The sequence below is a fragment of the Hirundo rustica genome, chromosome 5, assembly GCF_015227805.2.
Source record: "Hirundo rustica isolate bHirRus1 chromosome 5, bHirRus1.pri.v3, whole genome shotgun sequence".
Classification (NCBI taxonomy): Eukaryota; Metazoa; Chordata; class Aves; order Passeriformes; family Hirundinidae; genus Hirundo; species Hirundo rustica.
In genome coordinates this window covers 6,059,376-6,074,221 of record NC_053454.1, presented here as the reverse complement: position 1 = coordinate 6,074,221, position 14,846 = coordinate 6,059,376, and the positions used below count along the sequence as shown (strand labels likewise).

At 43.9% G+C, this 14,846-nt stretch overlaps 1 protein-coding gene across 9 annotated transcripts in view; it reads left to right on the top strand.

Moving 5' to 3' along the window:
• Positions 1-14,846, top strand: part of CTBP1 (C-terminal binding protein 1) — a 237,482-nt gene that overhangs the window by 167,837 nt on the left and 54,799 nt on the right. Inside the window, exon 1 of one of the 9 annotated variants that reach the window (XM_040063735.2) lies at positions 5,108-5,264. The exons of 6 other annotated variants lie outside the window; for them this stretch is intronic. In XM_040063735.2, the coding sequence (XP_039919669.1) occupies positions 5,225-5,264 (40 nt within the window). In that variant the 5' untranslated portion in view covers positions 5,108-5,224. Of the gene's footprint in view, positions 1-5,107; positions 5,265-14,846 lie in introns of those variants that run through there. 2 more of the 9 variants (XM_040063734.2, XM_040063739.2) reach the window with 2 other exon arrangements.

The window sequence follows — 14,846 nt, the reverse complement described above, 5'->3', positions numbered from 1 at the left end:
GATCCGTGGTCTCACCAAGTGAGGGATACCCACTGTCCACAGAATTTTGTTAGTAGCTAAATGTCAATTTTTAAGATTTCATTAACAGCAGACCCTCAGCATAATATCTCTGCAACTTGCACAGTTTGAATGAGCTCCACGATTTCAGACAGGTGAGGAGGAGAAAACCGTCCCGGGGTCACTAACCCATTTTTTGTCCTTTGATGTTAATTGGCTGTTCATTCCTGGGAACACAGATTGTGCTGCTTCTCCTTTACCTCATCTAATGTCAAATCCCCAAAGAAGCCCTGCCAGTGCAGAAGGGAGCGAGCCATATGGGGCAGGTTGCAGTTGTTCCTTCAGGTCTGGATTTATTCCACTGTGAACAGATGGACAATGGCTGACATCCACTAATGGTTCTTGATCGGTTTCTTCTGCTGTTCATCTCTATCTTCTTTTTCTCTTCAGCCAGAACACAGACCGTCCTGGAGATGGTTTGGTAACTCCTCCTGACTAGATGGAAAATAATAATATGTCTCATTTCACGACAACCAGAAAATGCAGATGATTTAATTCCACCCTGGTTCTTATGTTTTTGTCACTTGCATGAAGAGGGTGAGATCAAGAAGAAAACCCCTTAGTCACTTAATACAGATAACATCAGAGGAGAGAGGGTTTTGTGTTCAGTGGTTTGAAGGGAACTTATTCTTTCATTCATTCAGCTCACTACAAGCTTTTTCACTTTGTATTTCCAGCATAGAGCTAGTAGAGCTGTTCCATTCTGAGAAAGGAGCAATGCACATTTGGCATTTCAAAAATGACTCTGAATGTTTGACACAGCTGAACTTCTTGTTCATTAAGTGTTACTTTAATCTACTACTTTGATCCTTCACCTTCTTTCTAACAGTAGACGAAGGTCCTCTATTTTATTTCATGCTTGCAATGACCACAATTTCTTAAAGATGAGGTGGTTCTCTTTAGTCAATTATTCTTTTTTTCCCATTTTCTCCTGAGAACCTACTGAAGATTTTTCTCCAAAATGACTTTCACACGAACCAGAAAGCATTAACTTCTTGCAGTGGGAAGTTGCACACAGAGGAAGTTATAACTGAAAAAAAAGAAGCTGTATTTAAAATACGCAATTGCAAAATCAAAGTAGGCTGATCTCTCTGTGTGTTACATAAACAAATGCTTTTCAGGATCTAAGTGAAAGAATTAAGGAAGTATTTAAATCCAAACAAAGTTTTCTTTCCATATTTTAAAAAAATTGAATTGACTTAGTTTGATTACACATTTAAACAATCTATTTTAGTATAAAGGTTAAGTGTTGGGCCTGCTTTAGCCAACCATTCTTTTCTTCTGACATAAATCTCTCCTAGGATCTCCTAATAGCATCTGCAAGACTTACTGTTGACAAAAGTTAAGATACTCCATTGAAACATAATCTTGCATTTTGATTAGAAATGCATGAAGTTTTTAAATTTATGGGTTTAAAAACTGTTACAATGAATGATGTCTGTTTGATAACAAAGCAAAATCATGCATGAAAGAACCAGCACGCAAGGCTGTGACAAACCAAAGAAAATCTGTAAGCACACAATAGCAGTATTTTTGTGTAAGAAAACTGTCAAACCTCGCTATTCACTTCAGAAAACATTCAACATGTATCTTGGCTCATTGCTTAGGGGGTAAAACAGTAAAACTTCCTCTTTCACTATCTTCAAAGTCATGTCTGCTAAAGATAGTACACCCTAATGCACTGAATTTGTGAAAGCCTAAGGTCATGCCCTTATGATTGCCCATTCTGAGGGGAATAAAACTTGTACTTAAATTATACATGTGGCTGTTAACAGATACACTTAAAACAATGTATTTGCTCCGCAGCACATGTGCTCCTCCAGCTGACTCTTAAGAAGCCAAGAAACAGTTTGGGGGCTTTGAAAAATGCGATAATTCTTAGGGCAGGGCACAGAAGACACTCAGCTGCGTTACACTGCTGTTAAAAAAGAGGTTGCAGTAACAGTTGTAAGAGGATGGGGATTGTTAGGCTTTGTGAAAGATGTATTGTAGCTGTGTGAGCTATAGTGTAAAAATTGTGAGGATGACTGAATGTGAGGTGATCCAGAGGCGAGCTGCTGGAGAAAGCAGGAAACAAAAGCAGGATGGGGGCAACCAGAGGCTTGGCTGGAGTCAGCTGGGCTGCTCCTGGATTTTCTCATGTCCAATCCAAAACGAGGCCACTGACAGCCATGTAGGGGAGGAGGGCTGAATTTGGGGGAAAATGAGCCACATTTTCTTCTACAGAAAGAGCACTGCATTGTGTTCTGAAGGAAAACTTCAATTTCTCTGGAGTTATTTCATGTTCTTTTCCATCCTGAGAGCCTGCAGAGTTTATTCTGTAGAGCAGGTGCCTTGTGGCAGCTGTTGAGCAGGGTGGAGAGATCTTTTGGCTGGGGAGAAGGGGTCAGATAACCTCTTTCCTTCAGCAGATGCAACTCGGCTTGCCTGCTGCTGGAGGGGAACACTGTTGGTCCAGTCAGCATCAGCTGAGGATCCAGCCCATGATGTTTTCCCAGGAAGCATGAACTTGTGACGCATGTGCCAGGAGGGAACCGAGTCCCATGTTACCTACTGTGTGTGTATTTGTTAGGTCTGTGTACAATCAGAAAGAAAAAGAGCAAGCATATGAATCCCTTCACGAAGTAGCGCAGAGAATACCAAACTGCAGTATTAATAACCTCCTGTTATTGAATCCTCCATCTGTTCATCATGCCAACTTATCCTCACTTAGAGCACTCCCCTTGTCATAATATTTTGCGCCACACTCCCCTCCCTCCCCGAAGCAGCAGTTCCAGTTTAGACCTAAACATTTGCCCAGGCATGTAACCCCATCAAGGACATGGGTCTCAGTGCCTGGATCTGTTTATGTTTCTCTATTAAAAAATGCAACTGAATTCTTAATTTCATTTCTGATTTTCTCCTTTTCCAGTAGGGTTTTTTTGTTTTGTTTTGTTTTTCCCCTCTGGAGATTTTTCATATTCATATTGGTATTCACAGAGATTTCTCTTGTGGTTTAAGCGTGTTTGACCCCCTAATGCTCATTCCTGCTACTTTGCCACATGGCAATTGAAGCAGCGAGGGAGGGAAAAAAAAATATTGTCTCCTTAGTGCTTTGATATGTATGTGTTTTTATATTTGCTAACAACTATAAATGGCAATAAAGTGGTTAGCCACTTTAAAGTGATTAAACCCAAATTTATTTATACAAACCCCACATGAGGCGCTTGGCTAGATGCTGCCCTAGCGATGCACAGTGAGAATTTAGGGAAACTTTTCCTTGAGGGATGTCTAAGACGCCTGTGCTGAGCCACAAAAGGTTTTCCCAGGGATACAGGAGGAAAATGGAGATAAGTCAGAGGCTGCATAAACTTGTTCTGGGAGTTACCTCCCAATCCCGGTGGATAATCTCATGGAAAGGACACACTACCGGAGAAATGATGGGAGAAAACAAGTTATGAGGGAGCTGGAGCCAAGCAGCTGAAGGCTGCCTGTATGCTAAAATCCTTGAGTTGTGCCCTGAACGGATTCCTGAAATCCACACAACTGGAGGCTGAAACCACCCTTCATAACCTCTGGGTTCAAATATTCCCCTCACAGACAAACCAACTCCCAAAAAAGCCCAGGGGAAAACCTACAGCCCTGTCCGTTCTCCCCGTGAATTGCTCCTGTATGCTACCCAGGAGTCTCTGTCCTTTTCCGAGACAATCGGGGTCCCTGAGGGATGCTGGGGCCGTTTGCTGACAGGAAACGATCGTTTTATTTCTGGAAAAACCCAGAGAAGGGATATTCGCTGCCGGGCTGGGCTGGGCTGGGCTGTGGGTGTGGACGGACGAGCGAACGGCCGTGGCTCCGCTTCCCGCCCGCAGCTGGGAAGAAGGAAGAGGCGGCTATGCCAGTAGAGTGAAAGTTTCGGGGGGGGGTGGGGAATGGAGAGGACCTCCGGGCGCTAAGGAGAGAAAAGCCGCGGGGCAGGAGGCGGCGGGGCCATGGCGGCCGCCGCTCCCTCACCGCGCCCGGGCGGGGCCGCCGTCAGCCGACACAGCGGCCGCGGGGGCGCCGCCGCCACTTTGGTTTGCGTCGGCCGCCGCCGCCGCTGTTCGGGCGGGGAGGGCATGGCGGGCGCGGGGTGACCCCGAGGGAGCGCGGCCACGTGTGCGCGATGGGAGCACCCCCGTGGGGGAGAAACCAGCCTTGGATTCTCGGAGCTCGGGCGATTCGCTGCTCTTGCTCCAAGAGCTGCCCCCGCTCGCGGCGGTGCCGACCCTGCGGAGACCGGGGCTCTTCGGGGCGGATCAAGGAAGCTGCAGGAGGCACAGACCCTCACCAGGGGCAAAATTAAGAGTGTTACGGCTTTATTTGTGTTAATTCCTGTTAGCTCGTGAGTGAAAAGCTTTATCCGAATCACAAACACAGCAATACACCAGAAATGCTGATGTATTGGGATGCCAGGAACGGGCAGAAAGTGATGAGCAGAAAGTTCCACCTGAATACGAGGAGGAACTTCTGTCCTTCGCAGTGACTGCACATGGAATACCTTGCCCAGAGAGGGTGTGGAGTTTCCCTCCCTGGAGATGTTCCAGACCCGTCTGGATGCAGTCCCTGAGCCATGCGCTCTGGGAAAACCTTGTTTGAGCAGGGAGGTTGGACTCGATGACCCGCTGTGGTCCCTTCCAACTTGACCCGTTCCGTGACTCTCTGAACGCAAGCGGCGTTAACTTTGCCGAAGTTGGAACAAAACAAACAAAACAAAAGAAAAAAAAAAGAAAAGCAGCGGTGACATCGCGTCCCGGGGCAGGTCCCCGTTTCGCTGCGCGCGGCCGACCCAGGCTCGCCCGCCCCGCTGTCTCGTCTGTCTCGGCGCCCGCCTAGAACCAGGAGATCGAGCCTGGGGGGCGCGGCGGCGGCGGCAGCGGCCGCTCCCCCCCGCTTCCCCCCTCCGCCCCACCCCACCCCGCCCCTCCCTCCGCGGGGGCGGGCGGGCGCGCGTGCGCGCGGCGGCGGCGGGGACGCGCCCGGCGGCGGGGGCGCGCACCGAGGCGCCGCTCAGTTCGGGGGCGCCCACGGAGCGGCCGCCATATGCCGCGGCTGCCGCGGCGGCTCCGAGCGGCGCTGCCCCCCGGCATCCTCCTCGTCGTCCTCGTCCTCCTCCTCCCCGCGGCGGGCGCGGACGGAGCGCGGCGCCTCCATGGGAAGTTCGCACCTCCTGAACAAGGGCTTGCCTCTAGGTAACCATCCGGCCTGCTCGCCGCGGTGCGGGGCGGGCGGGGAGCGGGGCGGAGGGGGGGACACACGCACGAGCGGCCGCCGCCGCGCTTTGTGTGCCCGTCACCGCCGCTCCGGGCCCCCGCTGCCCTGGCGGCCGCAACGCCGGCGCAACTTTGCCCGGCGGCTGCTTTTGGAGGTTGGGTGAAAACATAAAGGGAAATAAAAACGGGAGGCGGGCGGTGCGAGTCGTCCCGAAGTACCAAACTCAAAGGGCGGTGAAGCTGCGCCCGGGAGGGGTTTGGGGCGTTGGGTCCCCCGGGAAGGGTTTGGGGTGTTCGTTCCCTCCTCTCGCTCGTGGGGTGAGCGGTGCCGGCTCCGAGCTGCGGGAAAGCTGGGCCGGTGTTTGGATAAACAGGAAGTTTAAAAGCGGCGTTTTATTGCTGTAAAAAAAGTGCTTAAGGCCTGGCTGGTGGGATGGTTTTGGCAGAGCTGCAGACGGGTTGTGTATCAGAGGTAAGACTCTTCACCCTAAACCTCAATTTCTCTGTTTCTTTCTTCTTTTCTTTTTTTTTTTTTTTTTTTTTGAGCATGTATAGATGCTGTAGTTTTTTAAGGCGATGTGAATAATATGCACAGGGTGATGTTACAGATATGCCTCCAGAATTGCCTGGCATAAATTGTCATGTTAATCCGAAGGTGATTTTTTTTTTTTCCTGCCTCCAGACATAAGGAGACAGAATGTCGATTCTGTTTATAAACATTATCATTTTGTAAGCAAATTTTACCAAAAAGAAAGCTACAAAGCATTGAATAAGCCTGTTTACAGTAGATATGAGTCAGACTGCTATGGTGCTTTGTTTTCCTCTAAAAAATTAAATTCGAAAGTCAGGATTTAAGTCGTAGAACCGAGCTGGACAGAATAACGGTAGAAAATATTGTTAAAAGGCTTGTTTTTAAAATTACACCTGTTGTAACTTAAATTGAACAATTTCACAGTGCCTTATATTTTAGTAAGTGTCTTCTTTATCAGGAAGAATGTTTGCTTTTAGGCCACGTTGGAGCAGCTAAAGATCATCATCCCTTCAGCCTCATTGAAAATAATGAGGCCTAATAAACTGAAGTGAGTGTGTACTTTCTTTTCCAGTGAATTAAAATTAACTGTCATATTTGCGATGTGTGTACGTGTTTCAAGTGCATTGCACTGATTCCTCCTCCAGGGTCTGAAAAGATGTAAATATTCTTATTTAGTATTCAAGCCCCTTGGCAAGTAGCCTGATGCCCTTATTAAAATATTCTAAATCTCATTATTCTGTCCCACTAGGAAGGGAGGAAGAAAACACTAAGAAAAATAAAACGTTCTCTAATAATTTCATATTGAGATTACATAAAGTAATACTTTAAAAATCTGTTCGCTTTATAAATAAGAAGGGTTAAAAAGCTGAGTATAAATTAGACTGCTGGCAGAAAGATAATTGTCCGGCACATCTCTTTGTTCTGTGCTCTTATCTGTTTTCTCTATTTTTAGCTGTGTGTTGGTGAAGCAGGCGTGTAAAATTAGCAGCCCAAACTGCTAACTTTAGTGTATTTTTTAATGTTGCTCTTCATTGACCCCCAAAGGCAGCAAGATTTCAATATTGGAATTCCTTAATGTTTGACAGATAGCATTCTCGTCAGTTTATTATTATGTCAGCCATCCCCAGAGTGAGGTAGTGACAAAATATTTTGCCCATTGGCAATTCACTGGTGTATTTCAAACCAAAAGGAAACAAACAACCCTCTGCCCCCAACCTACCTCTTTTCCAGCCTGAACAAGAAGTGGGTGTTTATGAGGTGGCTGCAATTCCTAAACAGATGAAAGAAAGTGGGGGAGTTAAATTGTTCCGTCATTTTTGTCATTGTTAATATAGAATAATGCTTGGGACGTGAATTTAATTGCTCCATGTTTGTTTGACGTCACTGAAGGTGTAAACTGGTGCAGAGTCAGTGGTGTGTTCTCTGTCCCTCTGTAAACAACCCCCCCTCATACCCCCCTAAATAACACAGATTCGGTGTTTCTCCATCAGGGAATATGTTACTTCATTACTGATTTGGCAAATAAAATAGTAATAATCCTGAGAACTGCTGTAGTCATGCTCAGGAGAGGAGTTTAATCAATGAAACTGCTATTTTGAAATGAAACTACACCAGTCACCTTTGTGAATTTTGCAGTTGAGTGTTGGCATATGTAGTTAAGGAATAGCTGGAGCGTGCGGCTTCTGAGCACGCAGTACACTACGTGTAGGAAGCTCTTCATCGTAAATATTGTATATGCCGTGATACTTTGTCATCCTGTGGAGTTCTGATAGCATGATAAAACAAATTACAAGTGCCCTTATGCTTGTCAGTTGGGTTACCTCTTGACTTGTCCTTCTGCATCATAAAGATAAAATAGTGTCTGCCCTTTGTTAAAGATGTGTGATCCTTCAATTTATTAATCTCTCCGTTTCTGAGAGCTATTGTTTTATTTGCACTGTAAACAGAGTGGGTTGCAGCTCTTAGCCAAAAGTGTGATCCGAGAGATTAGGATTGGGCTGCATACTGTGAAGTGTTATCATACAGATACAGTAGTGTACTTGCTAACGTTTTGAAACATAAAGTCGATCCCTTGTTATCAAATAAGAACAACTCCTGCAGATCACTGACCAGGCTGGGTCATCTTTATTGGGGAGGAAACTGATATTCCTTTTTTAATGTGAAATATGAAAAAAAAAAAGGTAAAAAATCTTATTTTACCGGAAAACAGTTTGAACAGCATTAAGTGTATAGGAGGGCACAGATTTTAATGTCTTTTAAGCAAAGATACTGAGAAGCAACATCATCTTTATTTGCTTATGTGAAATACAATGCTGAACTTGAAACTGTGCTGATGTTTTGGGCTAAAAGTGCTTGTTGCCATCTTGTTTTCCCTTACTTACCGTGCATTTGTAATAACTGTATTTCTTGAAGCTTATCTGGAGCACTTGGCTGCTCGTGTGTGAGAGACCCGCCTTTAAGAGTAGTCAGGTTTTTGCCTCCCAAGCCAGCTGGGAACATTGATGAGGTGATACTCCAGCATGTGTCAAGCTTTCAAATCCCAGAGCAGTTGGCAGTGCAGCAGCGTAACAGCCTCCTCTGAGGCTCCCTCACCTCCTGGCCCCATAATTATTTATTTAGTGTGAGAGTAGAGATGAAGTTACACTTTTAATACATGTCCTAAAACTTAAGGTGAGGATAAAAGTTGTAGAACAGAGCCCTTTAGCCTTAGTTCCTCAGCTGCACGTGCTTTCTCACTCACAGACAGCAGAGCAGTGCATTTACAGTTTGGGAAGACGAATTCCCAGCTGTAATTTTGGGTCTCTTTCTCCCCTCTTGCCTCAAGAGCAACGATGATGATTCATTTTAATCTCTGAATTGATCAGGAAAACATGCGTTGCAGATAAATCTAAAATTAACATTTCCTGCTGCAGTGTAACCCTTTGCTCCCTCGCCACCGTTCCTCTGGGAGAGCCGGAGAAGTGCGGCGGCGCTTTCAGCTGTGGCGGGCGGTTTAGGATCTCTGAGCTGTGATTACGACAGGATCTTTTCCAGTGCACAGTAATCCTCAGCCCATCTCCCCAAATGATTAACGTGATCAGGAGTGTTTTGGGAATCTGGCAGCATCCGAGTGTTGGCTGACTCAAGCTGGTGTGTGGCCTCGTGTGGAGGTGCTGTGGAAAGGGGAAACGGAGTAAGCGTCCCAAATTGTTCATGATGTGAAAAAGGCGCCGAGAGTTCCCAGGTCAGACAGTTTTGGCGCTTTTGGGGCCCTTGAGTGTTCAGCTTTGGTTTGGTGGTTGAAGTGGGTTAAAACTTCAGATTGTTTTTGAACATGACCAGAGATCTATCTGGTTCCTCAAGGAACAGGAAGCAGTCACTGGGCTCCTCTAATTTGTGCCTCCTGGTAGCTGTGATCTCTGGTGTGTCGGGATGGGAGGATCTGGATCTGGATTCCCCAGCCCCACCAGCAGACTCTGCCCACACCTGGGTCTTTACCCCTATGGGTGTTCCAGCAGTAACAAAATGAATTTCCAGTAATGAAATAATAATAATAATAATAAATCACAAGGTAAAATTAAACACCAAAAAAAAAAAAAAGCTCAAAAGAGCCTCTCCTGAAAAACATCTGTGCCTTAGATGAATAGGTTAATTGTTTTTTGATGTGCAAAATATAAAGTGTTTATGTTTGCTATAACAGAATGAGTAATTAATTTTTGAGGAAGATTGTGAATTAGCTTGTTCTCTCTTTTGGAATATTTTTGTCACTTCTTTTCAAACATATCATGTTTCCTGTATTATTATTCCATTTACTAATTATCCAGTTTGTGTCTAATCAACGTAATTGAAAATTGACATAGTTTGATTTTTTTCTTTCTTCGAACTAAGTGTAGTTAATACAATGGCATATTTTGTGCTAGTATTTATTTTGGATGACTATTGCTCACCCTTACATTTTCATCTTTTTTAATGTCTGCCTTTTTCAAGGGGCTTTTAGAGGAACTTTTTGCAGTATACCTGCCAGGGTAGTCAGCCAGAAGGGAGGGATTCTATGCAGAAAGCAGAACAAGCTTGCCCTGGGGACAATTGTTCAGCTAATTCTGAAGTTGAGGTATTAATAGAAAGCTTTTATTTCTGTTGCTTATGAAGCCTTTGTTGTCCCAGTATTAAAGCACGAGGTAATGTTATTATATAATTTTGCTTTATGTGAGGTATTTTAAGGCATATTTTAACAATTCTATTTACAGGTCAGTGGATGTCCCTTATCTGTGCCTAAAGCACCCTTCAGCGAGTTGTGTCACCACCGGCAAAGTTACATAAGTCTGCAGTGAAAGTTGTTCGTGCTTTCTGCCTGTGTGTGTGCCAGAGCTCACCACGTTACCCCTCCTCTCCTTTGGTCTATTTAGGGGAGCTCTGATGCCAACTCGCAAAAAAAAAAAAAAGGAAGGAAGCAGGGAAACATTTCTTACTTGACTTGAGTCACAGTTCCAGATTCCTGTGAGCAGCCCAAACTCTGTATTGTTGGATGTGCTCTAACGGTCTTCATAAACAGCTCCAACATTTTTTGATAGATTCCATCTTCCACTATGGGACAGAGGCAACACCCTGTGATGAGGGAGGTGGGAGTTCTGTCCTGGCAGGATGTGCTGAAAGCTTTAATAGCCATGAATTCTCACACTGCCATGTAGAACATGACAAGACCATGACTTTAGCTGCCTTTCAGAGCAGGCATTGCTTTGCACCTTCTGTGCTTGGTTCACACGTGACCTTCTGAAGTGAGAAATGTCTGTAGTTGGGAAAACCATGGTGGGCAGCCCAGTGTTGTGCACATTTACCTGAATGTGTCTGGTTTTGTGCAGAGGGGACGCAGACCCTCACCCACAGGTTGTTGGACAGTCAGGGCAGGGTCCAACCACAACAGTTTAGGAAAGCTGAGGTCTTGGGGCAGCAGAAGAGAATGGTCCTGCTTTCAGTTTTGCTCGTCAGAGCCTCTGAAAGCCAGGCTTGCTGCTGTTGCTGCTGCCATGTGGCAGATTGTTCTTTCCCACCCTCTAAACATGATCAGTAGGAGTTAGCCTGTGACTGCCACGTGATGACAGCAGGAATGGCAAATGGTACTCTCCAAGTCTGTCCCTGCTGCATTCCCATCAAGCTGTATTCCTGGCCTCTGGCAGGAGCATGCAGCGTGTGCCGTGAAGCCCTGTGTGCCTGGCAGGCAGAGGAATGGCCAGTGGGCCGTCCTGCAGCGTGCTCGGACAGTGCACTGGCCGGGCAGGGCTCAGAAAAGAGCCAGGAGAGAAGCAGCACTGCAGGGGATTTTCATCATCTGCTACTACACGTAGGTTTTTTTCACTCTGCAAAATGTCATCATAGCCCTTGGGTGAGTCAGAAGTTGGGAGAATGAGCCAGAAAGGAGCTGGCTGTACCAGGATGTGTGCTCTCCAGTTGGATTGGGCTGATGTGCAGAAGGGTTTGTAGGAAGAGAGCTGCCCCAGGCAGCTCTTAGTCAGACTTAGAGTCTGCAGGAGATGCTGCTGGGGGCTGACAGACGGTAATGACTGTGCCATCGATGCGGATCCCTGTACCTTTAATTTATAATTGCAGAATTTCCATTGGCTTCTGTGGTATTTTTACCTGAATATGGATTTTCAGAATTAATCTTCTATTTTGAGCCAAACAGTCCAAAGTTGATGTTGCTTTTTGCGTATTTGCAGCACTCAATCCTGCAAGGAAAATGTATGGCTTAGCAGAAACAGTGGTGTGGAGCACTTCATCAAAATTCCCAGATGAGTCAAATTTCATTAGATGGCTGCAGCCAGTTTGTCTCTTGCTGAGTGCATAGCTTCAGTCTTTGCAGAGTCATGCAGGACAAAAGTGTTTAGCAGAGATAACCACAAGCCAGTCTCCAAACTCTTAAACTGATACTTAAATATTTTTTCACTTTAATGTGTTGTACCAGATATGTTAAACTGTTTATTTTCAACCGGGTAATGAGCGTTTTCACATTTGTGGTCTACCAACCATCTTAATGTGTGTCTGGTGCTTCAGTGAGCAGTATTAATGTGTATCACAGCCTTTCTCATGTCGTTGATTTTCCCATTCATATAATCAGGGTTACTGAGAAGTGCTCTTAAGTAATTCAGTGTTGTATGTGTGTTCCCATGCTGACTGGAACTGGGCAGCTAATTCCATTTTAACACATTATTTTTTGACTAAGAAAGGTCATTAAGGTGCTGATCAAAGCCACTGCAGCATTTTAGGTTTTATTTTGCATCCCCACCAAATTCTCTCCTGCATACTCAAAGTCTGTCTGTGCTGGTTGTGCTTTTTTCCCAGCCTGTCCTGTGCCAGAAATACTGTCTTTCATTTCTGCTACCAGTAGAAAGTCCTGTTCATTTTGGTTGGTTTGTGTTAGCTTTCAGGTTCCTTTAAGATAAAAAAGTATGCAACATCAATTTTAGTACCTTCATAAACTAGTTACTTGCACCAAAAGGAGTCACTGCTTTCACCCTCAATTCAGATTTGCAGTGAATACTGCAGTTTCTTTATCCCATGAATTCTGTCAAATTTTCATTCATTTTTTTCAGCTCCTGAGAGACTCTCAATGTTGATTTGAATTGTCTTGAATTTGCAGAGAGTTCTCAATGTAGAATCTTCTTGTTACTTTAAAACTAAAGTGGCTTCCTTCATCTGCCCTCTCTGAGATCCGTGGTCAGCAATCCAGCCAACACAGCACTGATCTTTTGTGAACTTTAAACTTGGCACCACCAGGCAGCACATTTTTATTTTTTGTCTCTATGAGCAGAAACAGCATCTAAAATTACCATTTATCTATGTAGAGCTCGATGTATTTTAGCCACGCCAGTCTAGATAAAAAGAATGTCTTGCATTTTTTAAAAGCTTGTGGGAGGAGGCCCACAATAGAGGCTCCATTGTGCTGTTAGTACTGAGCGTACAGGAAATCACAAATTAGCTATGACGAGATTATTGCAGGGGAGTTTTAAGTTTACTTAATTCCTATAGTATTGTGCAGTTTTGAAAGGTTTCACAATATATTGCCTTTTGGGTCTGGTTATATATGTTGTTTCTGTTTGGCAGGCTTCTGTTCAAAGCTTTCTCTTACCATGTCTTTGTTTAAAAGATCTCATGTTTTGAATCCTTGAATCCAGATGATTTTCCTTCTTACTGTCAATAGAAAGGTGTGCAAATACTTCTGGCATTTGTCTCATGACCACCCTGCAGCCATCTACAATTTAAAACCAGCATCGTTTTGACATTGAATTGTGTATTCAGCAGTGAGAACCATCTCCTTAGAGAAAGACATAGAAAAGGTTTTTAGTAGGAATTAGGAGAACAGCAAGCTGCAGGCACAACTTTTCCTATCTTAGCAGATTTGGATTGTGCAGGACATTAAATTATTCAGCAGATTCTGGTTGATATTGATGGGAGTTGGAGTGGGCTCACAAATGGAAAGGATTCTGGCTGCATCCTCCACACTGAACCTGAGTTAGTGCAGGATAACACTTCTACTAAAATTTTGTTCCGGGATTGGTTTGTTTCATTACTTCAGTTGAGGAACAAGTTCTGCCACTCAGTTGAAAGACTCAGGATTATGGGAACTCTCCAAAATCATGAGTCTTATTTTCTTAGTCCTGTGAGTAAAGAAAGTACAAAAGAGTGTCTTGCATGGAGCTGGTAATTGAGAACTTGAAGTACTGGGAATATTGCAGTTTTGCATTGATTTTCATAACTTTGCTACCATCTTCCCTCTGAACTGCTTTTTAAGTCTGTTAAATTCTGTTACTGATTTTTCTGAGCTGTGTGGCTTTGGGTTTTTTGTTTTTTTTTTTTTTTTTTTTTTTTAATACATTTAAAAAATCTGTTAACAAATATGTAAAGAGAAACTATTTTCTTAGACCCCACAGTTAAGGGAAAAAAAAAAAAAAAAACCAAACCCAAAAAACTCCTGAGAAGTTGAAAATGAAGTTTGGGGTTTTTGCTGTCCTGGGGATACTCTCTCAGAGAAATGATGAATATTCCAAAGTGTGGTTTACACAATTCCAGCAGCTATTGAAGTGCCCTAAAGATTTATTGGCAGGAGAGCATTTTCCTTTCTTTGCGCAGGAAAAAATTATGTTCAAATTCATCTACTACTTTCTCAGATTTTTTCAAAGAGAATTAATAAAGATTAGTTTTCATTTTAGAAGACCAATTCTAAAAAGAAGATTAAACAGTAGATGCTTTTATAAATAGTAAATAACCTCACCTCTTACATCTAAGATGTCTTTGATCACAGGACTGCGCAGTGAAAGAAGTAGTCCATGAATAAGCCATATAATACTTGGGAAACTGCTTGCATTTACTTAAGTATGATTTTAAATCAAGTTAGTTAAGGTAGTGCAGGCCTGTTTGAATTCTTTTTTAAGTAAGTAAAGTGAGATTAAGTGTACTGAGCTTATTTCACATTTGCATTAAGATATTTAGGAATCAGAAAAACCGAATTACTTTGTACTTTGCAATGACATTGTTAGGCATGTGTGTTCTAGTTTTGAAGCACACGAGCATAAATACAGGTGCTTTGTGTGGGATTTGTACCTCTCTATAAAAGGAACATCACTGAAGGACCTGTGTTAGGAATTTAATGTCCTACATGAGAACTGAATCACCTTCCTGAAGTTGTTTTGTGGTGGTGGTGGGGTTGTTGGTTTTGTTTGTGTTTTGGGTGTGGAGGTTTTTTGTTTATGGTGTGGTTTGTTTTGTTTTGTTGTTGCCTTTTTTTTTTTTTTTTTTTTTTTTTTTTTTTTTTTTGGTAGCTTGGTTTGTTTTTTTTGTTGTAGAAGAAGTTTCTGGTCACTAAAAATCTTAGTTTAGTGCTGAAATCAAGTGCAGATACTGACTTTCAGGGGAAATGTGGTCTAATTATTGCCAGGGAAATTGGAAGAGAGAGGAGAGCAGAGATGGCAGTGGTAGCAGATGTCCCAAGTGGCTGTGGAATGGCCCAGATGGTCATGGTGGTTCTGTCCCATTTGTGAGAAGCCTCAGAAGCGACC